General features: G+C 58.1%; 3 protein-coding genes across 5 annotated transcripts; all 3 read left to right on the top strand.

Moving 5' to 3' along the window:
- The first annotated feature begins 217 nt into the window (after positions 1-217).
- On the top strand, positions 218-6778 carry ARMC5 (armadillo repeat containing 5). Its single transcript, XM_082670005.1, has 6 exons — positions 218-707; positions 2295-2402; positions 2501-3287; positions 4331-4839; positions 5515-5647; positions 5751-6778. The coding sequence occupies exons 1-6, from the start codon at positions 233-235 to the stop codon at positions 6568-6570; spliced, it is 2832 nt and encodes a 943-aa protein (XP_082526131.1). The 5' UTR covers positions 218-232; the 3' UTR covers positions 6571-6778.
- Positions 6779-7570: 792 nt separating this feature from the next.
- TGFB1I1 (transforming growth factor beta 1 induced transcript 1) lies at positions 7571-15975 on the top strand. Of its 3 annotated transcripts, none has more exons than XM_082671608.1 (11): positions 7571-7685; positions 10608-10708; positions 10832-10884; positions 10979-11121; positions 11278-11365; positions 11482-11587; positions 11705-11899; positions 12696-12869; positions 13139-13220; positions 13521-13669; positions 13892-15975. In XM_082671608.1, exons 2-11 carry the CDS (start codon positions 10646-10648, stop codon positions 14156-14158), a joined length of 1320 nt encoding a protein of 439 aa, XP_082527734.1. In that variant the 5' UTR covers positions 7571-7685; positions 10608-10645; the 3' UTR covers positions 14159-15975. The 3 variants fall into 3 exon arrangements, with proteins under 3 accessions (XP_082527734.1, XP_082527732.1, XP_082527733.1); XM_082671606.1 differs by lacking the exon at positions 7571-7685 and adding an exon at positions 9212-9264; XM_082671607.1 differs by lacking the exon at positions 7571-7685 and adding an exon at positions 9238-9264 and having other exon boundaries at positions 10547-10708.
- Positions 15976-17851: 1876 nt separating this feature from the next.
- On the top strand, positions 17852-24249 carry SLC5A2 (solute carrier family 5 member 2; the record flags this gene model as incomplete). The annotated part of the gene is made up of 14 exons (XM_082670110.1): positions 17852-17977; positions 18513-18584; positions 18661-18765; positions 19658-19822; positions 20133-20238; positions 20944-21024; positions 21176-21405; positions 21718-21853; positions 22091-22198; positions 22325-22475; positions 22597-22765; positions 22841-23056; positions 23817-23946; positions 24022-24249. 14 exons carry the CDS (start codon positions 17852-17854, stop codon positions 24246-24248), a joined length of 2022 nt encoding a protein of 673 aa, XP_082526236.1. The 3' UTR covers position 24249.
- Between the last annotated feature and the right edge of the window lie 13 nt (positions 24250-24262).

Below are 24262 nucleotides of genomic sequence, written 5' to 3'. Positions count from 1 at the left end.
GCCTCTGGGGCTCGCACTACGATTAGATAACCACTACTCTCAACATGCCTTCTGCAACTGTGCAAGCCAGAGCACCGGGATCGAGAACTACAACTTCCGACTCGCATGACAACTGCGGCGGCGCTATTTAAAAAGCGTCAGAGAGGAGGTGCATGGCCACGTCCTTCTCTTCCAGTTCCGCTCCCTAGGATGAGCGGCGAGGAGAAGGGCGGAGCCTTAGGCCTGAGCCAAGATGGCGGCTGCGAAGCTAAGCCCCGCGGACTCGCTCTCATTCTGCCTCGCGCAGCTCACGGCGGCGGCCGGGGAGGGTCTAGGTGGGAGAAAGGACACAGCTACCAACGAGGCACCCTTGGGCCGTGCGCTCTTAGCCCTCCGTACGCGCCACGTCAAGGCAGCTGGGGGAATCGAACGCTTCCGGGCACGCGGCGGGCTCCGCCCCCTTCTCGCGGTGCTACGGCGAGCGGCTGCAGCGGGTCCCGCCCCTTCCCAGGCTGGCCCAGGCTCCGCCCCCTCGTCTGTCGAGTCAGCGGCTTCTGGCCCCGCCCCTTCTCCGGGCCCCGCCCCCTCTGCTGTGTCGTCATCGACGCCCTCGCCACCAGCGCGCCTGCGCAAGACGCTGGACTTGGCGCTCAGCATCCTAGCCAACTGCTGTACGGAAGGGGAGTGCCGGGCTGAAGTGCGCAGACTCGGAGGCATTATCCCTTTGGGTAAGTGCTCCGCCCCCATTTCCTAGAAGGATTCTACCCACACCTCTGTCTGTGTCTGGGCCTGGGCGGAGTCTTGAGTTCTTTGTGTTGTAGCCTGGAAGATCGTGCTTTCTGACGGCGCAGCGCCCGCAGCTCTCATGATGTCATGACCCGTGACGTCACTGCTCTCTCTATAAATTATACCCTAGCCCTCTTAGATCAGATGCCAATTACCTGGGTATTGGTTGTAGAGCACCTCTCTCAAATCTGGGCTGGTGGAGGCCAAAGGGTTATTTGATGACTCTTTCAAATGATTCTTACTCTCCATTTATGTTCATAGCAGGCACTCAGTGCCTACTGTGTCCAGCCTTGTGCAGGGCTCTGAAATCCCATTTGATGAGCTGGGGGTCAGAAAGTGTAGTGGTTGAAAATGTGGGCTCTGCAGTCACCTAGACCCATCCGAGGCTAGGATTGTAAAATGGAGTAATAGCTACCTCAAAACACTGGAATAGGGAGAAAATGAAATACAAAGATAGAACACAGATATCTGAGTCTGGACTGGGTACTTCTAGTTATTAAAAACTAGCACAGTGAGAACAAATCCTGGGAATTCCCTGGCGTCCAGTGGTTAGGACTCGGCACTTTCACTCCTGGGGCCTGGGTTCTGATCCCTGGTCGGGGAACTAAGATTCCGCAAGCCTTGTGGCACAGCCAGAAAAAAAAAGAACAAATTCTAAGCCAATATTTTATAATAACTATAAATGGAGTGTAACCTTTAAAATTTGCGAATCACTGTATTGTACACCTGAAACTTATTTAATACTGTACATTAACTACACTTCAATTTTTTTTAAAAAGAACAAATCCTAACAAAAGATAGCAAGCTTTTCTGTTTACCAGCTAAATTGGCGCCTCCTAGTGGCAATGTTGTGAACACAGTTTACACTTCATTGCCAGCTATGAAATTATGCCTATTTTGATGAAATCTTAATTTTTTTGATAAAATAAAACATTAATATATTTAAAATTTTCATTGACAAGAGGCCTGGCACATTAATAAGTCCTCATTCACTGTTTTGTATTTTAAATATCTCCTGAATCCATCCACTTCTTTGCCTTCTTCCATCACGTGCCCAGAGACTGTGCTGGGCTGTGCTGGTAGCTGACTTGGGTCAAGCCGTCTTCTCACTATTGCAACAGCCTCCATGTTGCTCCCCCTGCCTTATTCTTTCCCCCTGTAATCCATTCTCCCCATGGCTGCCAGATTTTATCATGTCACTTCCATTCTTAAAACGCTGTGTGGCTCCCAGTGCCCTCACATTCAAGACCTGAGCCCTTGGCCTGATCAAGGCCCTTCATGAAGTCATAGCATAAACACTAGATCTCACCTCTGGGCCTTTGCAAAGGTTACTTCGAAACCTGAAATGCCCTGTAACACTCCCATCCACCATCCTTCTAGCAAATACCTACCTATCTAACCTTCCAGCCCCCACAAGTGTTAGGCCTTTTCTGGAGGCCTTCCCTGACTCTCTCAGGCGACGTTCTTGAGGTGATTAATGAGAGAGACAAGAAGGGGTAGAAACCTCAAGAGGCCAAACCCTCTTGCAGTGACTATTCTTCAGTGTGTGAAGACAGACAGCATCCAGAACCGAACGGCCCGTGCTCTGGGGAACTTAGCCATGGAACCTGAGAGCTGTGGGGACATCCACTCTGCTGGTGAGCAGGCTCTGAGGGTGGAGCCACCCAGGGCTTGGGGGTGGGAGAGGGGCTTGGGTGTCTGTCCTCACTCACCTTCTGTCTTCTTCCCTCTGCAGGTGCTGTTCCCCTGCTTGTTGAGGGCCTGACGGCCTGCCAGGACTCACAGTGCCGCCAGAGTGTGGTTCGTGCCCTCCGCAACCTGGCGGACTCACCCCAGCACCGCCTGGCCCTGGCAAAGCAGGGAGTGGTGCGCCCGCTGGCCGAGCTTCTGGCCGCTGCCCCAGACCCTGCGCTGACCTTGGCCTTAGTCCGTGCCCTCCTGGAGCTGAGTCGAGGCTGCTCCCGGGCCTGTGCTGAGCAGCTAAGTCTGGGTGGAGGACTAGGCCCACTGGTCAGCCTGGCGTCCCACCCCAAAAGAGCAGTGCGTGAGGCAGCCATCCTGATCCTTGCCAATCTGTGCTCCCAGGGCCTGGTAAGGCCTGCGCTGGGCAACGCTGGTGCTGTGGAGGTGCTACTAGGTGAACTCCGGCGGCGCCGGGACCCCAGCGGGGCTAGCCCAGCCTCCCAGCAGCCCCTGGTGCGGGCCGTGTGTCTGCTGTGCCGGGAGGCTATCAACCGGGCCCGACTGCGGGATGCTGGTGGTTTGGAGCTGCTGATGGGCCTGCTGCGGGATCCTCGCGCCAGCGCCTGGCACCCTCGTGTTGTGGCAGCCCTCGTGGGCTTCCTCTATGATACTGGGGCCCTGGGCCGGCTGCAGGCTCTGGGACTTGTACCTCTCCTGGCTGGGCAACTGTGTGGTGAGGCTGGTGATGAGGAAGAAGAGGGAAGAGAAGCTGCTTCCTGGGACTTCCCTGAGGAGAGGACTCCTGAGCGGGCAGAGGCCGGAAGCTTCCAAAGCCTCAGGTGAGTTCCCACCTGATGCTGTGGGGTAGAGTCTCTTCACTACCCTCACTCTCCGCCCGTTCTGTCTCGGTAAGACTTTTATTGACTCTGATTCCTAATTCCTTGTTCTCACTGAACACGACCACTTTCCAGTCCGCATTAAATACACCTCTTTTCCCTTGGGGCCACCTTTGACCTTGGCTCCACCCCAGCACCTCTGAACTTTGGGGCCCAGACAGGTTCCCTGGAAGGTAGTATGTGCACTGGTTCTGATGATACGTTCTGGCATCTAAGTTCTTATTCTGGTACCACCACCTACAAGCTGAGTCATCTCAGGAAAGTTAATTAACTTCTCTGAGCATCGGATTCCTTGTTAGTAGAACGAAGGCTAATGCATACCTACCCCATAGAGTTGTAAAGATCAAATGAGGGCACTTTGCACCTGACCTGGCACTAAGCAGCGCTCAGTAAACGTCAGCCTCTGTGAACTCCTGACCTCATTTCCCACTGCTTTCCTGGTGCCCACGATACTCTTACACACTGGCCTTCTAGCTAGTTTTTGGACCTGGCAGATAAGTACCATATCAGGGCCTCTTTGGTTATTGTTCCCTGTGCCTAGGGCACTCTTCCTCCAAGATGCCTTGATTAGATCTCACCCTCATCAGCACCCAATTTTAAAATGTCAGCTCTCCCCTCCCTGGGCTCTTTTCTGTTCCCTTTTACTTTGCTCCGTATGCATCACTTCACACCACACTAATTGCACACTAACATACCTTGTGGTTTCTTATTTTGTTATCTGTTTCTCCTCACTAGAATATAGAGTCTAGGAGGCAGGACCTTTTGCTCACTGCTTCTCCCCAGCATCTGAAACGGGGCTTAGCACACAACAGGAATCAGTAATCGCTGAATGAGCTGGGGTTTGCCCCTACCTCCCTTTTTCCCTGTCCCCCGCTCGGGCCCACCCTCTCTCCTGGCCTCTGTCACCTCTTTTTTGCACAACCGATCTTTTGGCCCTGCCCCCTCCCCTCGGCTCTGGGTTCCATTCCCTCTTTCTCCCTCGGCAGGTCCTGGCTGATCTCCGAGGGCTATGCTGCGGGCCCGGGCGACATCTCTCCCGACTGGTCCCCAGAGCGCTGTCCGCCGCCGCCAGAGCCGGCCAGTCGGGCCAGCCCCTCCCTGGGCCCGACCTCGCTGCGGACGCCCCGCGCCCTGCGCCCGCCCGGCCGCAGCCCCGCCGCCACTGCCCCCGAGGAGCCCTGGAGCCGCGAGGGGCCAGCGCTGCTGCTGCTGTCGCGCTTCTCCCAGGCTCCCGACCCCAGCGGGGCGCTGGTGACCGGCCAGGCCCTGTGCGGCCTGCTGGCCTACGTGACGGGCGCGCCGGGCTCGCCGAGCCCCCGCGCGCTGCGCATCTTGGCGCGGCTCACCTGCAACCCCGCCTGCCTCGAGGCCTTCGTGCGCAGCTACGGGGCGGCGCTGCTGCGCGCCTGGCTCGTGCTCGGCGTCGCCCCCGACGACTGGCCCGCGCTGCGCGCCCGGCCCGCTCGTCGCAGCCAGCACCAGCACCGGGAGCTGGGTGGGTACCCGCGCGCCTCCCTGCCCACGTGTGAGGCCACGCGCCCCTGCATGCCTTCCGTGCGCCCTGCAGCTCACCCGCTGTCTCACTGCCCTCCTCTGCCCACCGCCCACCGTTTGGACAACCTCAGCCACTAGGTGGTGGCGGGGAGGGACTCCCTTCTGCTCCACTGTCCCCACACGCAGAGTTCTTCAGCCTCTGCCCGAGCCTTGGGGCCCAGAGACCCCAGCACTGGGCTTGGCCCGAACAGCTTAGAATTGTGCCTGTCTTCGTCTCCTTACCCAGTGTCTTCTTGGTTCCGCATTGTCCTGACTCCTGCACTGTCCTTGACTACCACTGGGCCCACTGATGGTGAACCCAGGCTCGGGCACCATGTCCTCCCAGGCCCCACCACCCCTTCCAGCCCTGCCAGGGACTGCCGGGGCTTCTGTGCCCTGTTTCAGTCCTTGAGGGCCCAGACTCACTCCCTGACCATCTCACTCCCCGTTCTTGCCCTTGACCTCCAGTTCCTAGTGTCCAGACCCCATCCCTCCAGGGCCTTCAGTCATCCCCCTCTTCCTTGCCCCGGGGTTATTCGCCCCCGTTCCTTTCGGGGACCCAGAGGCCTGTCTTGCCCATCCCACCGCCATCTTGGATACCAGCTCCCAACCTGACCTGCTCTGCCCACACCGGCAGGTGAGATGCTGCTGCAGAACCTGACCGTGCAGGCCGAATCGCCCTTTGGAGTGGGTGCCCTCACTCACCTGCTGCTCTCCGGGAGCCCTGAGGACCGCGTGGCCTGCGCACTCACCCTGCCCTTCATCTGTCGGTGAGGGAGGCGTGGGTGCCTCGCAGGGGTGGGGGGAGCAAAGTTGCTGTTCCCCAGCCCCGCCCTTTTCCACCTTCTGAAAGGTTCTCTTTTCTCCCCGAAGGAAGCCCTCTCTGTGGCGCCGGCTGCTTCTGGACCAGGGCGGCCTCCGTCTCCTCCTCTCAGCGCTCACTCGGCCAGCTCCACACCCGCTCTTCCTCTTCTTTGCTGCGGACTCCCTTTCCTGCCTCCAAGGCCTGGTGTCTCCCACTGTGAGCCCGGCCCTCCTACCTGCAATCCCCTTGGACCTGGACCCGCCCTCCCCTTGCCTCTATGAGCCTCTGCTGGGCCCCGCCCCCACGGCGGCCCCTGACCTCCACTTCCTGCTGGACTCAGGCCTCCAGCTCCCTGCCCAGCGAGCGGCCTCAGCAACCGCCTCCCCCTTTTTTCGGGCCCTGCTAGCTGGCAGCTTTGCCGAAGCCCACATGGACCTAGTGCCACTGCGGGGTCTGTCACCCAGCGCAGCCTGGCCTGTCCTGCATTACTTGCACGGCTGCCGGGGCTGCAGAGCTGCCCTGGGGCCCGTCCCTCCGCCGGGCCAGCGCCTGCTGGGCTCAGAGGCTGAGGAAGCCCTGGAAGCTGCTGGCCGTTTCCTGCTGCCCGGGCTGGAGGAGGAGCTGGAAGAAGCCGTGGGCCGCATCCACCTGGGACCCCAGGGCAGCCCAGAGTCAGTGGGTGAGGTCTTCCGCCTGGGCCGGCCCCGGCTGGCTGCCCACTGCGCTCGCTGGATCCTGGGGCCGGGGCAGTGCCCACGGAAGCGGGCCCTGGCCCTGGTGGGGCTTGTGGAGGCAGCAGGCGATGAGGCGGGGCCCCTAACTGAGGCCTTTCTGGCTGTGATGATGGGGGTAGAATTGGGGGGCGAGGGTCCCAGCCTCGACGGTTGATGTCCCCTGGGAGGAGACCCGAGGATGAGTTGTCTGTGAGGAGTTCTCCCTCAGAGCGGCACAGGAGGAGGCCGAGCAGAAGGGGTCCCCGTCAAGGACCAATGACAGCGTGGACCGAGACCCCGGGCTGATGATCTGAAGGCTCAAGAGTGAGAAGCCAAGGCGAGGCATGGGGCCCACAAGATGGAGGACCGCCCACGGCCCCAGGCACTTGGCCTGGCTCAGCTTTCTGGAGTTGGAATTAAACACTTTGGAGCTGGCTACCCCTGTCGTGTGGTGTCTCTGCTTACCTTCCTGTGGTGGTACCCCAACCCCTTCACCCATCAAGTAGGGTCCTGTCCCGGTTTCTGTGTCTCAATACAGGCCACCCTTGGCGTATAGGAGTTGTTTTCTAAATTTTTTATTTACTTATTTTTGGTTGCATTGGGTCTTCGTTGCTGCGCGCGGGCTTTCTCTAGTTGCGGCGAGCGGGGGCTCCTCTTCGTTGTGGTGCACGGGCCTCTCATTGCGGTGGCTTCTCTTGTTGCGGAGTGCGGGCTCTAGGCGTGCAGGCTTCAGTAGTTGTGGCTCATGGGATCTAGAGTACAGGCTCGGTAGTTGTGGTGCACGGGTCTAGTTGCTCCGTGGCATGTGGGATCTTCCCGGACCAGGGCTCAAACCCGTGTCCCCTGCATTGGCAGGCAGATTCTTAACCACTGCGCCACCAGGGAAGCCCAGGAGTTTAATAAGTAATTATGCGCTGGTTCCTGGAGCCCTGGGATATGGTTGAGTTCCCAGGCTGCTTCTGAGGATGTGGTTTTAGGCCCCAGGGGAAGCCTGCTTCCTGCTGAGGCTACTTCATTGCTCAGATAGCCACCCAGCTGGACACAGACCTTGATCAGGACTAAGAGGGTTGTGCTGAGGGGATGTGAGAGTGGGGATGTACATCCAAGACCTTGGCATTATGGTTTCCTCAGTTCCCTTCACCCATCGTGGGTCTTTAGTCTCTGGATCCATTTTCATATCTTGGGCCAACTGTCCTGCCATTTTTCTGAGGGAAGACCTACTGTGTTCTTCAAGGCCCTGAGGCCCTTAGTCGTGCCCAGAGGGAGCTGGAGCCCTAGGCTGGCATTCAGGTGAGGAAAGCGCTTGCGTTGCTTTGGTCGTCCAGGCACGGTCTCCATAATCTGGCTCCCAGATCACTGGCCACTTAGGTGGCAGCCTGACTTTGAGGACAGTGTCTGGACTGGGCTTGTCTGCTAGCTTCTGGGGAGCTAAGGTTGCCCGGTGCTGCCTCTGTGCCTCAGGGAGTGTCCAGGTCTCTGTTCTCAGGCTGTGCCTTAAAACCACCCAGAGAGCTTTTTTTTTTCCCGCTAATGTATTATATAAATATTTATATAAGGATCTATTCATTTCTCTGTCTTTTTTTTTTTTTTTTTGTGACACGTGGCATATGGGATCTGCATGCAGTATCTTAGTTCCCTGACCAGGGATCCAACCCATGCCCTCTGCAGTGGAAGCATGGAGTCCTAACCACTGGACTGCCAGGGAAGTCCACAGAGAGCTTTTTAAAAATACTGATGCCTGGGCCCTTTCTGACTGAATTGGACTGAGGGGAGGGTGACTTGGGCATCAGTATTTTGAAAAAAGCTCCCAGGTTCTGATTTACTGCTGGGTTGAGGAACCCCCTGCCCCCATTCCAGTGCTCACATCTGGACTCAGGTCTGGGTCGAGACCCACAGTCCAGTGGCTGCAGCCACACTTGTTGTGTCTGTCCACACCTATCTCTAGAGTTTCTCGTTTCCGACTTGATTTCTCAGGGTCTCAGTCCAAGGAAGGCCTCTTGTTCCTTTGTGGCTGGAGTCTGTGTCTTGCTTTCTTCGCTATGTTCAGCAGTATCTTGGGAAAGGGCTCTTTTGGGACAGGTCTGGCTCATCTCAGTGCTGGGGACGGCTGGCTGGGGCTGGCTGCCTGGGAGTGTTTCCCCTGAGTCTGTGTGGGGCTGGGGCCTTGGTTTCTGTTTACCTGTGTCTGTATATCCGTTTCCAACACTATGACTTAGAGTCTGTGGGTGGGTTCATTGTGTGTCTCTGTCTCTGAAAGATTTCTTTGTATCTAGTTTGCGTGCCCTTTGGGATCTCTGTTTATGTCATTGTCACGGTCTCTAAGGGAAGGTCTCTGAACCTGGGATCTGACTGATCCTTAGAACGTCACTCCCACCTCCAACCCCAAGACTCTGTCTGGAGCAGGCTCCCAGGAACAGCCTGGGTGGGACAGGAGCTCTGTCTAGGACTCAGGGTGCTAGTTTTGGGGTGGCGGTGGGCTTGGGGACCTCAGTGTGTGTCTAAGGGTCTCCCGGGCAGAGGATCCCCAGCTTAGTCTGCAAGAGCCACTTTCTTACTTTGGCTCTGGCCGCCGGGGGCTCCCGGCAGCTGAGGCCAAGGCTGGGGTGTGGCCGTCTCCGCAGCAAGCAAGCAGGCTGGGCCTGAGTGGGCCGGGGCCCGGGGCCCTCCCTCCCTTTCAGGCCCCCACCCCGGGTTCTCCCGTTCATTGCCGCCCCCCCCCAGCCCTATCCCAGCGGGTCCCGGCTTCCTTACATGGTCACGGCTGGGCCTCCAGCTCCCGGACGTCCCCCCGCCCCCCGCCCCCACCGGACACGGCCCCCGCCCTGCTCGCCCCGCGAGGTCTGCCCGCGCCCCGTCATGGAGGACCTGGGTGAGTGGGGCCCGGGTCCCCTTGTCCCCAGTCCCTCCCCACCGCCTGGACCCGCTTCCCCATCCTGGCGCCCCCTTCGCACTCCCGGCATCTCTCCATCCCTGCCTCCTGTCTTCTCGCTTCTGGTCTCTGCCGGCGCCTCCTTTCCGACTCCACGTCCCCCTTCCTGCCTCTCCCTTCCTGCCTTTGCCAGACTGGCTGCTCCCTCCCTTCTTCCCTCGCTCCACTCCTCCATCACTGGCTGCGGACGGATGGGCAGGGAGGCGCAGCGCCTGTCGGCGTCTGGGCTCAGGAGCTTTGGGAAGGGAGGAGTTAAAGGCACCTTGGGTCCAGAGACTGGGAAAGTAGACGGGAAGGGAGAATATGACATCAAGTTCTGGAGAAGAAAATGGGCTTGCCCTAGGGTTTTGGGAATGAAAGAGTTAAGGGCCCTTAAGTATGGTAGGGGTCAGGTCCTTGGGGCAGAAAGTATAATAGATGAGTGCCAAGATGCCAGGGAGAGGTTAAGTGTTCTACCAAGGCGCTCAGAGATGCGGAGTAAAGGGTCAGGGACTTCTAGATTCTGGAAGGTAATGAGTTCAAAGGATTCGGATCTGGGGATGCAGGCCTGGGGGGCAGCGTGTGTGTGTGTGTGTGTGTGTGTGTGTGTGTGTGTGTGTGTGTATCTGTCTGTCGGTTTTGGGGCAGGAAGGCGCACCCAGGCATCTCATCCTCCCTGTCTGTTAGAACTGGGGCTGGAAGGCTGTGCCCTTCGTGGGAGAGAAAAGGATCCAGCACCCTGCAGTAGGGGGTGCTGCTCAGCTGGGGTAACGCGCACTGGTACGGTGAAGAATAAGCCAATCAGAAAGCAGGTCCCAGCGGACTCACCAATGAGGTGCATAGGGTGGAGCCCAGTGGCGTCTGGAGGTGGGCCAGGGCTGGGAGGGGTCTCTTTAGGTGTAGGGGGTGTGGCAGAAAGAGCATCCAATCAGAAAGCTGGTGTCAGGCATACAGCCAGTTGAGCAATTTGGGGTGAAGCCAAATTTGGCTCCAGTAAAAAGCCGCTTTTGACTGCATTACGGAAGATTCGGAGAATAAAAGAATCAGGTAGCTGAATTTGTATATGAATCTCAGGATGAGCCATGTGGAATGTTCTGATCATAAATAGTCCTTGCTGCCCCTCCACATCTCTGCCTTGGTCTGGCTTTGTGTTTCTTCTGATTCTTGACCTCTGCTCCTAATACTGGCTTCCGTCTTCCTCAAACACTGCCCACTTAGAACACTTGTTCTCTGATCTCTTAAGGCCCTGTCTCTGCCTTAACCTTGACCTCCCAACCTCTCACCCTGACGGCCTCTCCCTGCAGATGCCCTGCTCTCTGACCTGGAGACCACAACCTCTCACATGCCAAGGTCAGGGGCTCTAAAAGAGCGGCCCCCAGAGCCCCTCACGTCTCCTCTGACACAGGTGAGATCAGATGCTGGGGACTGCGGCAACCACTAGGGCCAGGTTTGGCAGGGGCAAAGGGAATCTAGGCCTGAGTGGGTGCGGCGCAGGCCTATCATCCCACACATATGTCCTTCTCTATAGATGGGGTCCGGGGAATCTTCAGGAGCCTCTGGGGACAAGGATCATCTGTACAGGTGAGGGGGCTGGGTACTGGGGGATGGGGGAGCCCATTGAGACTCAGTCTTGTATTCCCCACCCCTGAACCCAGGCCCCCACCCTGTTTCCCAGCACGGTATGCAAGCCTCGGTCCCCGAAGCCTGCGGCCCCTGCAGCCCCTCCATTCTCCTCTTCCTGTGGTGTCTTGGGCACGGGTCTCTGTGAGCTAGACCGGTTGCTTCAGGAACTTAATGCTACTCAGTTCAACATCACAGGTACCAGGGTAATTGGGGCAGGGTTTGATGTGATGGGGGGCAGGGCAGGGCAGACACTAAGTGGGTATAGCCTTCCCAGAGTAGCAGCTAAAGCCTTACCTGGGAAGGAGGCTAGAGCATGGCCCCATGTCCAGTGCCCTTCTGTCCTCTCTGCAGATGAAATAATGTCTCAGTTCCCATCTAGCAAGGAGACTGCAGGAGAGCAGAAGGAGGACCAATCTGAGGACAAGAAAAGGCCCAGCCTGTGAGTTTGGCATAGTTGGCAGGGCTGGGAGAGGGGTGATCAGTCCTGGATGCCTGAGTTACAGGAAGAAGCGTTACTCTGGGGCTCTAAGCTGACACAAGTTGTGTTCTTCACAGCCCTCCCAGTCCATCCCCTGTTCTCCCAAAGCCTTCGGCCACCTCAGCCACCCTGGAGCTAGATAGGCTGATGGCCTCACTCTCTGACTTCCGTGTCCAGAATCATGTGAGTCACTCAGGGAGTGAGGGGTGGGCCAGTGTGGATTTGTGGCTCTCAACCCATTTTAGACCCTCCCACATCTGCTGCCTTGCTGACTCAACTCTCCTGTCCTCTCCGCTGCAGCTTCCGGCCTCTGGGCCAACCCAGCCACCAGTGCCAAGCTCCGTGAATGAGGGCTCCTCCTCCCCACCAGGGCCCGCTGGCGAAGGCAGCCTAGACACCATGCTGGGGCTGCTTCAGTCTGACCTCAGCCGCCGAGGCGTTCCCACCCAAGCCAAGGGCCTCTGTGGCTCCTGCAATAAACCCATTGCTGGGCAAGTAAGTGGAGCCCTGCGAACAAGGGAGTAGAGACCCACAGACCCATCTTTACTGAGGGCCAGTGGGTATTATTGTTCATATGTTACGGATGAGGAAACTGAAGCCCCAAGTCACACAGCAAGTAAGTGGCAGAGTAAGAATTCCAATCCAGTTATTATTTATTCTGGTCCTACCGTGTGCCAGGCTGTACGCTAGCTCCTTTACAAACCCCCATCTCAATTAATCTCCACAAAAGCCTCATTGGCTCCACCCACCTGTCTGGTTCGGGAGCTCCGGTCCTTGGCTTATTACTGAGCAGATGTTACTGGCAACGGTGCCCAGTGGTTGACCTAGTTCCTCCTGCTAGATAAAGCACCCTACCACCATCCTAGAATTTCCAATCTCAGCAAAGCAGGGTGGCATTATGACTTTCGTGGGCCCTAAGCACTTTCACCTTCATGGGCCCCTTCTTCCATTAATAAAATATATTAAAAATTGCATTTTATGACTGTGTTGGTATAAAGATGAATATATTAGTATAATATATGAAGTCATTCTTCTCCTAGCTCATTTTTTCTTCTAATTTTAAAAGAAACTACAACATTTTTGTGGGTTCCTAAAGTATGCTGGGCCCTAGGCACTGTGCTGGAAGACGGGTTGAGTCTTCACCACTTACAGACTGAGTGACTTTAACGTTAGATTCTTCATCCTGATTGCTCAGAGATAAGATTCGAAAAGTGCTACGCAAACCTTGACTCACTGGGCACATGGCAGCCCGAGGGCCACTCTGACCCAGGCCTCACCCCCCAACTCACAGGTGGTGACGGCGCTCGGCCGTGCTTGGCACCCTGAGCACTTCGTATGCGGTGGCTGTTCCACAGCCCTGGGAGGCAGCAGCTTCTTCGAGAAGGATGGAGCTCCCTTCTGTCCCGAGTGCTACTTCGAGCGCTTCTCCCCACGATGTGGCCTCTGCAATCAACCCATCCGACACGTGAGCCCCGCCTCTGTCTCACCCAAGGCGCCTGTGGGATGGGCCTCATCCACTTACACTTCTCCCATTCCCACGCCCACCCCAGCCCCGTCCCTCGTTCTCGTCCACGGCCCTTTAGACTTCGCCCTCTCTCTTTGATTCCCAAGTTCCTGCTTAGGTCTCCCACACCTTACACTCGTACTTCAACCCACTCACCTAGGTTCAGGGCGGAAGAGGGAGGGGAGTAGAAATTGAGGGTCACACTGAGTGCTCCCTTTTATTCCCTGCAGAAGATGGTTACTGCCTTGGGCACCCACTGGCACCCGGAGCATTTCTGCTGCGTCAGTTGCGGGGAGCCCTTCGGAGATGAGGGTGAGAGCTTGACTCCCACCTTGAAAGCCGCGGGTCCGCTTGACATCCCGCCCTGCTCTCTTTGGGCCAGCGCACTACGACCTTCGAAGTCCTCGGGGCCGCGAATTTTCTCCTGCTCTCTCCTGGCTCCAACCTGTCCCACCTGTGTGTTCCCATCCCATCCGTTCCCGCTCTGCTCCCGCCCCAGACCCCATCCCTCTCGGCCTACCACCTCCCCTGGCCCCATAGCCTCAGATTTTGTGGGGCTCCTGGTGCCACCGCGCACTCTTTTCCTTCCTCCTACTCGGTTCCCGCTCCTAGGTTTCCACGAGCGGGAGGGCCGCCCCTACTGCCGCCGAGACTTCCTGCAGCTCTTCGCCCCGCGCTGCCAGGGCTGCCAAGGCCCCATTCTGGATAACTACATCTCGGCGCTCAGCGCACTCTGGCACCCAGACTGTTTTGTCTGCAGGGTGCGTGGCTGGGAGGGACAGGCCAGCGCGGGGCGGGACTGGAGCCTGGGGCGGGGCGATTATTCAGAGCAGGGTCCTGGGGAGGCGAGGCTTCGCCTTTGAGGGCAGTGCGGGGGCTGCGGGGGGGTCTTGGGACTGGGGTCGGGTTATTCAGCTCGTAGGGCAAGTTATTTCGTCTGGAGATCGGCGCTGACCCATCCTTTCTCGGTTGCCCTTCCCCAGGAATGCTTCGCGCCCTTCTCGGGAGGCAGTTTTTTTGAGCACGAGGGCCGTCCACTGTGCGAGAACCATTTCCACGCGCGGCGCGGGTCGCTGTGCGCCACGTGTGGCCTCCCGGTGACCGGCCGATGCGTGTCGGCCCTGGGCCGCCGCTTCCATCCGGACCACTTCACCTGCACCTTCTGCCTGCGCCCGCTCACCAAGGGCTCCTTCCAGGAGCGCGCGGGCAAGCCCTACTGCCAGCCCTGCTTCCTCAAGCTCTTCGGCTGACCGCCTGCCGGGCTCGCCCCTTTGGGAGAGCGCGGCCCCCCAAACCTCGCCCTTCCCGAAAAGACCGGGCTCTCCAGACCCCAAGGCCTTGCTCTTAGAGCGTGGGGCTCCCCCAGCCCAGCTCCGTGAGGCCCCACCCACTGGAGGGACAGGCCCCGAAGGTACTGTACGTTCTCCATGGGCGAGTTCAGAAAAAGCCCCGCCGATCCTAAGGCCACGCGCCCCACGAAGTGGGTCGTACACTGGCAAGCGATCCCGCGTGAGCCCTTCACTTTATTCCCAGCCTTGAGGGAGCCCCCCGACTGGAGGAGGGCCCTTGCAATTCCCACGAATCCGAGGCCAGGCCAGGATGTCCCTCTCCCCGCCCCTCACTGCTCAGTGCACTTTTTTCTACCTACATAAACACACATTCCACGTCACACAGGTGCTGTGTCTCTGCGCGGGAGTGCCTCGCGTTGCGACGCCCCGCCCCTTATACTGTCTCGGGCTGTGATGCGTGATGCGTTCTAGGCCACCGCCCTGTGGCGGGAGCCGGACCTTCAGACTCAGCCCTCGCAGGCTGTCCTTCACCTGTCAGATGCGCCTGAGGAAAAGCTGGCCACCTGCGCAGGATTGTACAGACGGTGACAAGCCGGGAGGGGAGCTCAAGCAGGACCCACCAAACCTTCCCGTCCCCAACCCCCCATCCTTCATTTCCTTATATCCTCGAAATAAGCACTTAATCTGTACCCCTCCCACTCCCTTCCACCTTGCCACCTTGGCTGGTTTCCAGATTTTCCCCCCTCCTTAAAAGACCCTCAGAGATGGGGCTCCATTCAAGTGCCAATTTGTGCCCACCTTTTGGATCTGGGCATTAAATTACAGCTTCCCTCATATGGGTATTGACCCATAACAGCTCCGCTAGGCAGAGGATGACACTTGGGGTGGTCAGGGCAGTGACTGAGGGAAGCGCTGGGGGCTGTAAGAGCCAGAAGGAGGCTTCTAACTCAGATTGGAAGTCAAGGAGGGCTTCCTGGAGGAGGTGACACCTGAGCCTAGCCCCAGCAGAGAAGGGTGGGGCCAGGGGTTCTTAAGTATGGAGAAGTTCAGGCTCCATCTGAATCCCTAAGCCCCAGAGGCCTCTCTAAGCCTGGTACCTTAGACTCTGAAGTTCCCTAGGGAGGGGGCCTGGACTCCTGGGTCCTAACTACAGGGACCTTTGAGGCTGGAAACAATGGATTATCAGAGGCCCTTCCAGCTCAAGGAGGAGCTAACAGCCAAGGAGAACATGTGTGGGCAAGAGACAAAGGTGAGGTTCTCTGTCTTGGCGTCGGGCAGAACCCCCAGATCCTTTCCTCTCTGAGGCTCCACCCCCTGGGTCTTCCTAGGCCTCCTGCTCTTCCTCTTCCACAAATTCTTCCTGGGGAATGCTTTCCATCCCTTGGCTTGTAACCACCACCAAGTCTTGAGCCATTCATTTACCAAGTGTTTACTGAGCACGTGCTGTCCTAGGCTCCATGCCAGGTGCTGGGGAGACCATAGGGAACATGTTCCTTGGCCTCACAGTCTAGTAGGGGAGACAGAGGAAAAACAAACACACAGTGACAAGCATGATGAAGTAATGGGGACTTCCTTGATGGCCTAGGTAAAGCTGGCCCTTCCCTCTAGTTTCCACCCACAGCACCTCCCTAGTCCCTCACTTATCACTATTGCAAATAAGTGTTTGTTTGTTGCTTGTTTATTTCTGAAATGAAGGCAAGCTCCTGGGAGTTTGTGTGTCAGATGACATGTTTGTTTTGCCGACCGTTATCTGTCCAGCGTCTAGGATGCTGTCTAGCATGTGGTAAGTGCCCCATAAATGTTGGCTAATGAAGGAAGGAATGAGGAAGGAAGGAAAGGAGCGAAGGTAGAAGGAAAAAATAGAGAACTAAGTTAGTGAAGGTGGGGAAGGGAGTACTTGAACCAGATTGTCAGAGAAGGCCTCTGTGAATATGTACATTGAGACTTTGAAGGTTGAGGAAAGAGGCAGCCAGGCAAAGAGCCTGAGGAGAGCATCCCAGGCAGAGGAAACAGCAAGTGCAAAGGCCAGGCGGTAGGAAAGAGCTTGGCACATTGGAAGAAGGAAAAGAAGGCCAGTGTGGTTGATGAGAGTGAGCAAGGGAGAGAGTAGTTGGAGATGAGGTCAAAGAGGAATCAGGTGCCACCTCACGAAGGGCTTTGCAGGACCCCGCGAGGACACATAGATTTGATTTTAAGTGCCCATAACCCCAACGTGTCCTCTGATGCTTGCCCCTGGATTTCTCCCAGGCCCTTCAAATTCATCACCCACTGAAGCAGACACTGTGGGTGCCCTGCCCATATCCACCTGGCCCACCTGGGAAGTCGTATGCAGACACTTCCCAGACACTCAGTCTCCCCAGCTGCTCCCTGAGTTTCTGTCTAAGGGTCCTCTCTGGAGGAGGGCCTGGGGTGGGTGGGGGAAGTTCCATAACCTCCAGCCAGTTAGAGACAGGGATTGGTGAATGAATACCCCAGCTTTCTGGCCCCTTGGGGGTCAGTTCTGAGGTGAGTTCTCCACAGTGTCTCAGAGGGTCCCCACTGGGATTGTCACAGTGGTAACCTTTCGATCAATACATGCTTTATTGGCTTTTCTCCTTTCTTTGTCTCTCTTCCCCACTCCTTACTGGGATCGGCTCCCCAATACAGTCATTGCACCCCAATTCTCATCGTAGAGTCTGCTTTTGAAGGGACCAAAATGAAGGCATTCCTTAAATAACTCATCACATTCCCCTAAAATATTGTTCTCCGTTCCCCATCTCCAGCATGAACCCAGTTCCCAAAATCAGACATCCAAGTCGGGTCAGTTCTTCTAGAAAGGCAGAGGTATGGCTATTTATCCAGCCTCTCCCTTCTTGCATCCAGCCCTGTGCTGAGCAATGGGGCGCCAGGGATGAATCAGATCATTTCCTGCTCTTGAGGAGTCTTTGGTCAACTGGGGAGACAGACATGGACCCAGGCAAGGTCCATGTAATGTGCTCAGAACTGTGTCAGCAAAGTCCAAGAAGTTTTTCCCAAAGAGATGCCATGGGCTGGGCACTAAAGGCTAAGTAGGAGCTGACCATATGAGAGGCAGGGGGGCATTCTAGGCAGAAGGCACAGCTCATACAAAAGTTTGAGGGTATGAGAATACAGGGGCTGGGTTGGGCAAGGGAATGGGAAGGAAATATGATTTCACTCTGGGTTTGGTATGGAGGAGCAAGGGGAAGGGTGGGCAGGGGTCGGGGCATCAGGCTGAGAAGCTGCTGCCTCCTCCAGGGTGTGATGGGGAGCTATGGAGGCTTCCTAAGCAGGGGAGTGACACTGTCAGATTTGGGTTTGAAAATGATCCCTCTTGGTTAGTCAGAATCAGGGGGCTGGCTCAGCCGGGATCCCTAGGTCAAAGCTGAAGGGTAAGTATTTTCAGCAGGTGAAAGAAGTGATTTTGAGCCTGGAGCTCTGGGGAAGGGGTGGGGGCTAAGGCCCAGGAAGGGGAGTGCTCTTGAATTTGAAAGTGTCCAGCTCCGCAGGACCAGCCTGCAGCCTCGCTGAGAACTGATTCAGCTAAACAAATCCAGGGAGGGGGGACTTGTCGGCTCATTGCCCCAGGGGTAACCATTAATCTTCCCCTGGGGGGAATCCAGGGGCTGGTGCCCTGAAGGGCAGATTCTGGGCAGAATGGAGGAACACACAGAGGCAGGCTCAGCACCAGGGCTGGGGGAACAGAGGGCGCTAATTGACAACCCTGCCGACATCCTGGTCATTGCGGCTTATTTCCTGCTGGTCATTGGTGTCGGCTTGTGGGTGAGAAGTTGGGGGATGCTGCTGGGGGCCCGCTTTTGGAGCCTGGGGGAAAAGTCTCGGACAGTCCTGATGTGTGGTAGGGGAAGGATGCCTGGATCTTTGAGGGAGAAACCCGGGGTGGGGGGCAAGTAAGTCTTTTGCTAGCCCCAGGGTGGCCCAGCCCACACTCACGCATGCCTTGTCTGTCCACCTTTGGATTGGACTAGTTGAGGGGTTGGTGGGTCTTCATCGGGACAGCATTCTAAATGAGATCTCTTCTACATAATGGCTGGCTGACCAGAAACCCAAATCCAGGGTCCCCAGGAAAGTGTGGCTGAATGCAGCCACACTCAGGCTTGGGGAACCGGAGCCTAGGTTAGGGTCTGGGTAGATCTGGGTGCCTGGGAGGAGGCTGGGGGTGCAGGTGTGAACCGTCAGGGGAGCCGTGCGCTGGTTAATCTTCAGCCTGAAACAAGGCCGAGGAATGTGTTGAGGAGGCTAATGAGGTCCAAAGATGTGCCCCAAACCCAGGCCTCTCCCCACTCCCGTCCCCCAGTCCATGTGCAGAACCAACAGAGGCACCGTTGGCGGCTACTTCCTGGCGGGACGAAGCATGGCGTGGTGGCCGGTGAGAGACACTGGGCTATGGAGTGGGTGGAGGCCTAAGGAAGCAGCCTGGCTCACCCCAACCTCTGGCCACCCAGGTCGGGGCCTCTCTCTTCGCCAGCAACATCGGCAGTGGCCATTTCGTGGGCCTGGCAGGGACGGGCGCGGCAAGTGGCCTGGCTGTGGCTGGATTTGAGTGGAATGTGAGCGCCCCATTTTGCCAATAACCCCCACCTCCCCGTGGGAACCCCTGGAAGGGTCACACCTGGAGAGGCTCCAGGCGGGAGAGGTGGGGATGTGAGACCAGAGGTGGGACTTCCCAGCTGTGAGGTGGAGTTGGGCTTCGAGGGAGGCTCACGCAGCCAGCTTGGAGGCAGAAGCATGTGGGAGATACCACGTTCAGGGCAGGGGTAGGCCCTGCTCCTGACTCGCTATTGCTATGTGAGCCTGGACCAGCCACGCCCTCTGTGGCCTTGATTTTACTCCTCTCTGAAGTGGGATGAACAGTCTCAAGGATAGTGAAGTGCTTCTTCTGATGCTCTCTGAATCTGTGGCCTGTGAGGTTCACTAGGCTAAATGAAAGCCCCTTGCAGAAGGGGGCAGGAGACGAAGCTCTGGGACTGAGGCTCACCTTGGAGGGTCAGCAAAATCAGGGCTTTGAGCTCAGGGCTTCCTGGAGGAGGAGGCCTCTGAGCTGAGCCTTGAGGGACAGAAGGTTTGGGTGGGTGGAGAGGAGAGGGAAGGCAGAAGTTGGGGGTCAGCCTGAGGGTTCTGTGCTTGGATTCAGGTGTGTGTGTGTGTTGTGGGGGACGAAGAGGATAGGGATCATCTTGGTAGGGATGGCCAGGGGTCATGGCCTGGCAGGGCAAGAAGGGCTCTAGTTAAGGGCCCAACAAAGTATCAAGACCTTGTCCCTAATGACCAGGGCCCAGGGACCTCTGCATCTGTGTCCTCTGGGCCCCTCCTGCAACCTTGCCTTGGAGTAGCACTTTTCACCAAGAGAAGAAGGTTCCTCAGACCCATCAGGGGCGAGGACGCACTCATGGCAGGATCTCCCACAGGGAGTGACCCTCAGCTGTCGCGCTGTGCCCGCAGGCGCTGTTCGTGGTGCTGCTACTTGGCTGGCTCTTCGTGCCCGTGTACCTGACCGCGGGTGTCATTACGATGCCGCAGTACCTGCGCAAGCGCTTTGGCGGCCGTCGAATCCGCCTCTACTTGTCCGTGCTCTCGCTTTTTCTGTACATCTTCACCAAGATTTCGGTGCGCATGCGCGGGGAGCTGGTCGGGACCCTGGTAGGGTGGGATCACCCAGTGGAGGTCTCTGGAAAGCCCTGAATGGGGCGGGACCAAGGAGCAATGGCTGTAAGAACCGTGATGGAGGCAGGGCCTGGAAGGAATAGGCTTCTGGGGCGACAACCATAGTGAGAGGTATCTGGGAAGACCAGGGCATCGAAAAACGAGGGAACCTTTGAGGTGTGGCCACATAGGGTCGTGATCTGGGTAGGAAGTGGACCTGGGGCCCCACCCTGGCCCCTGGGTCCTGACCTGTGCGCTTGCTCCTCCCCCCAAGGTGGATATGTTCTCCGGGGCAGTATTCATTCAACAGGCTCTGGGCTGGAATATCTATGCCTCCGTCATCGCGCTTCTGGTCATCACCATGATCTACACTGTGACAGGTGGCAGGTGGCGGGGGCTTAGGGAAGGGAGCGTGGATCTGTGGGCGGGGCTTAGGGGAGTCACCAAAGGAAAGTGGGCTGGAGAAGTTCTTAAGTGTGATGTGATCCAAGCAGGAGAAGGACCTAAATCTTTGGAAAGCAAACTACTCCCCCCCTCCACGTTCCTTGGATTTGGTCTGGAAGTTCAGAGATCTGAGCCCGTCCTGGGCCTGGGCAAAAAGGAAGATTTAACAGCTCTTGAACACCTGGGAAGGGAGAGCCGACTTGGCCAGACCCCAAAGCTCACCAAACCCAGTGCAGGTTGGAGGATTCTGGGGTGGTGCCTGAGGCCTGACGCTGGAGCAGCGTGGGTGGGGCCTGGTACCAAGGCCGGCTTGAGGGGCCCGTCCCTTCGAATGGGATGAGAATCGGACCTTAGAGAATCACCTCCTCCTATCACACAGAAGAGAAAACTGGGGCTGAGAGGAGGGCCTGTAGTGGAAGTCCTGCACGTGGGCACCTGGCATTAGTGGAGTCTAAAACTCAGCCCCACTGTGCTCACGCAGCCCTGCCTCCTGATGCCGGAGTGCGTGAGCCCAGGGAATGGGCTATCCTTTTGAAATTTGCCCTCCAGGAAAGGGGAGCCCTTTTCCAATTCGCACAAAGACACTGTATGTACTAGTGGCAGCCTGTCTGGGCTGTCTCCACTGACCCAGGCCATTGCAGGAGGGCTGGCAGCGCTGATGTACACGGATACGGTGCAGACCTTCGTCATTCTCGCGGGGGCCTTCGTACTCATGGGTTACGGTACGGGCTCAGCCGATGGGGGAGGGGCGCAGAGGTCACAGTTCGCAGATCTCTCCACCTGGGAGCAGGGACATCGCGCGTCTGCGGCATGTGGGTCCTAGGGAGGGCCTTGTCGCGGGCACCATGTCCCCTAACTGCTTTGCCCTCACAGCCTTCCACGAGGTGGGCGGGTATTCGGGGCTTTTCGACAAATACCTGGGGGCAATGACGTCCCTGACGGTGTCCGAGGATCCGGCGGTGGGCAACATCTCCAGCTCCTGCTATCTACCCCGGCCCGACTCCTACCATCTGCTCCGGGACCCTGTGACGGGGGACCTGCCGTGGCCTGCGCTGCTTCTGGGGCTTACCATTGTCTCAAGCTGGTACTGGTGCAGCGACCAGGTGCGGGGTCACGGCCTGCGCGGCGAGCGAGGCTGGGGCAGAACTGGAACCGCGGTGGGCGGAGCTGAGATGGGTGGAGCCTGAACCCATCTGGGAAGCCAGGTGGAAGGCGTGGTCCGAGGGAACGGGAAGCCCGCCAGTTAGAGCTAAGCCAGATGGAGTTGGATCCGAGTCAGGGTCTGCGCTTGGAGCTGAATTGCCCGCTTCGATGGGCCAGCCGCGGGGTCTGGATTAGAGCGGCGAGTTGAGGCAAGGCGGGAGGGGCGGGGTACCCGGGACTGGACGCAGGTAGTTGAACGCCCCTCGTCGCAGGTCATAGTGCAGCGCTGTCTGGCTGGGAAAAACCTGACCCACATCAAGGCGGGCTGCATCCTGTGCGGCTACTTGAAGCTGATGCCCATGTTCCTCATGGTCATGCCGGGCATGATCAGCCGCATTCTTTACCCGGGTAACGTCTGCAACCCCGCCCCGACCGAGAGTCCTGTGCCCCATCCAGCCCCTTTCTTGTGCAAGGATACAGGTGCCTGTCTCCCATTTCCGTTCCCGTCCTAAGATCTGGGCCACCCAGTCCCACCTCCCACCCGGGGGGCCCATCTCTCCTCCACTGGGATTCCCCGTCCCCACTTCTGGGATCCGAAGGTTCAGACCCGGTGCCGCCATAGCCACGTCGTGCCCTTTCCCGCAGACGAGGTGGCGTGCGTGGTACCAGAGGTGTGTAAGCGCGTGTGTGGCACCGAGGTGGGGTGCTCCAACATCGCCTACCCGCGGCTCGTCGTGAAGCTCATGCCCAACGGTGAGGGCAGGCCCCCGGGTTGCCCCGCTGCCCACAGGCGCCAGTGGGAGGAGTCACCCCTCGCCCAGCCCGCACCCTCCCGGGACCCCCTCGTGGCCGCAGACTCACGGCTCCGTCGGCCCGCAGGTCTGCGCGGACTCATGCTGGCGGTCATGCTGGCCGCGCTCATGTCCTCGCTGGCCTCGATCTTTAACAGCAGCAGCACGCTTTTCACCATGGACATCTACACGCGCCTGCGGCCCCGCGCGGGCGACCGCGAGTTACTGCTAGTAGGACGGTGGGCCTGGGTTTTCCATCTCCTGCCCCACGAATCAGCCCCGGGTGGGGGCAGGGAGCACTCGTAGGGACAGGGGGAGACGGGGTCCTGGGTGAAATCACCTGATGGCCGTCCACCGCAGGCTCTGGGTGGTGTTCATCGTGGCCGTGTCGGTGGCCTGGCTTCCCGTGGTACAGGCGGCGCAGGGCGGGCAGCTCTTTGATTACATCCAGTCGGTCTCCAGCTACCTGGCGCCGCCGGTGTCGGCTGTCTTCGTGCTGGCGCTCTTCGTGCCCCGCGTCAATGAGAAGGTGAGTGTGTGTGCTCATTGGGAGCTCGGGGCCGGACTTGGAAACCCGAGGCTGATGCGCTCTCTGGCCCCGCAGGGCGCCTTCTGGGGACTGATCGGGGGCCTGCTGATGGGTCTGGCACGCCTGGTTCCCGAGTTCTCCTTTGGCTCGGGCAGCTGCGTGCGCCCCTCGGCGTGCCCCGCACTCCTCTGCCGCGTGCACTACCTCTACTTCGCCATCGTGCTCTTCGTCTGCTCCGGCTTCCTCACCCTCGTGGTCTCGCTGTGCACACCGCCCATCCCGCGCAAGCACGTAAGTACGGGCCTCTGGACCAGGCAACAAACGTGGGCCGCTGCGGGCCCTCTCCACCAGCAGTCGGCCAGCCTGCTTCCCAGAACTCCCAGTGGGTAGCACCTGAATTTCTATACTGAGGCTTGGTGAGGGCAGGCTGACAGTCCAGTCTGAAGCTTCATTTGCAAAGCAAGTACAATGTTTTTATTTAAATCACATTTATTTGAGGTGCTTTGGAGGTGGCTTGAAGAAGACTGTAGGGGAGGTTAAAGCCCCCCTGAGTCTTGGCCTGACTGGTGGCAGAGAGGGACAGAGCACTACCCTGAAAGCCCCAAAAGGGTTTGGTCTTGTGCTGTGGCAAGGCAGGTGGCCCAGGGCAGAGCTGACTGGGGGGAGGACAAAAGAAGTGGGCCCAGAAGGATGGGCAGGAACCCACAGGTGGAGAAGGGGAAAGGCAGCAGGAGGGAACCCTGTGAGCGAACACCCACAGGAAGGAACACTGTTAGCAGGGCTGTAAGACTAAAGTACTACAATCATGAGTGTAGACAGGGTGATGAAGCAGAGGGCTGAGCAGGGCCAAGAACTTTAAACACCCAGCTGAGGAGCTTGGGTTTAGCCTGAGGGCAAAGGGCAGCCATGGAAGGTCATCCTGGAGTGAGCCTGGGCGGGTGTGCAGGCTGGACAGAGGGAGGTGAGGGAGTGCCGGTGTGGACGGGGGACCTCCAGGTTCGGGGTGGGGGAACAGCACTCCCACTTGGTCCCTGCTCCCACCCTTCCCCAGCTCCACCGCCTGGTTTTCAGTCTCCGGTACAGCAAGGAGGAGCGCGAGGACCTGGATGCTGAGGAGCTAGAAGGTCCAACCTCAGCCCCTGTACAGAACGGGCGCCCTGAGCACGCGGTGGAGATGGAGGGTAAGGCACTGCCCGGGGAGTTGGGGCGGGGGAGCTGGGGGAGCAGACTAACTGTACGGCTGCAATTTCTCCCAGAGCCCCCATCCCCAGCACCAGGCCTGTTCCGCCAGTGCCTGCTCTGGTTCTGTGGAATGAGCAGGGCTGGGGCAGGCAGTCCCCCACGCCCTACCCAGGAGGAGATGGCTGCCGCAGCCAGGCGACTGGAGGACATCAGTGAGGACCCAAGCTGGGCCCGAGTCGTCAACCTCAATGCCCTGCTCATGATGGCCGTGGCCACATTCCTCTGGGGCTTTTATGCCTGAGGTCAACTGTGTCG

Source organism: Grampus griseus, assembly GCF_964374135.1.
Source record: "Grampus griseus genome assembly, chromosome: 14".
Lineage (NCBI taxonomy): Eukaryota > Metazoa > Chordata > Mammalia > Artiodactyla > Delphinidae > Grampus > Grampus griseus.
The sequence above is the reverse complement of the archived record's forward strand: the minus strand, read 5'-3'. Positions and strand labels throughout refer to the sequence as shown.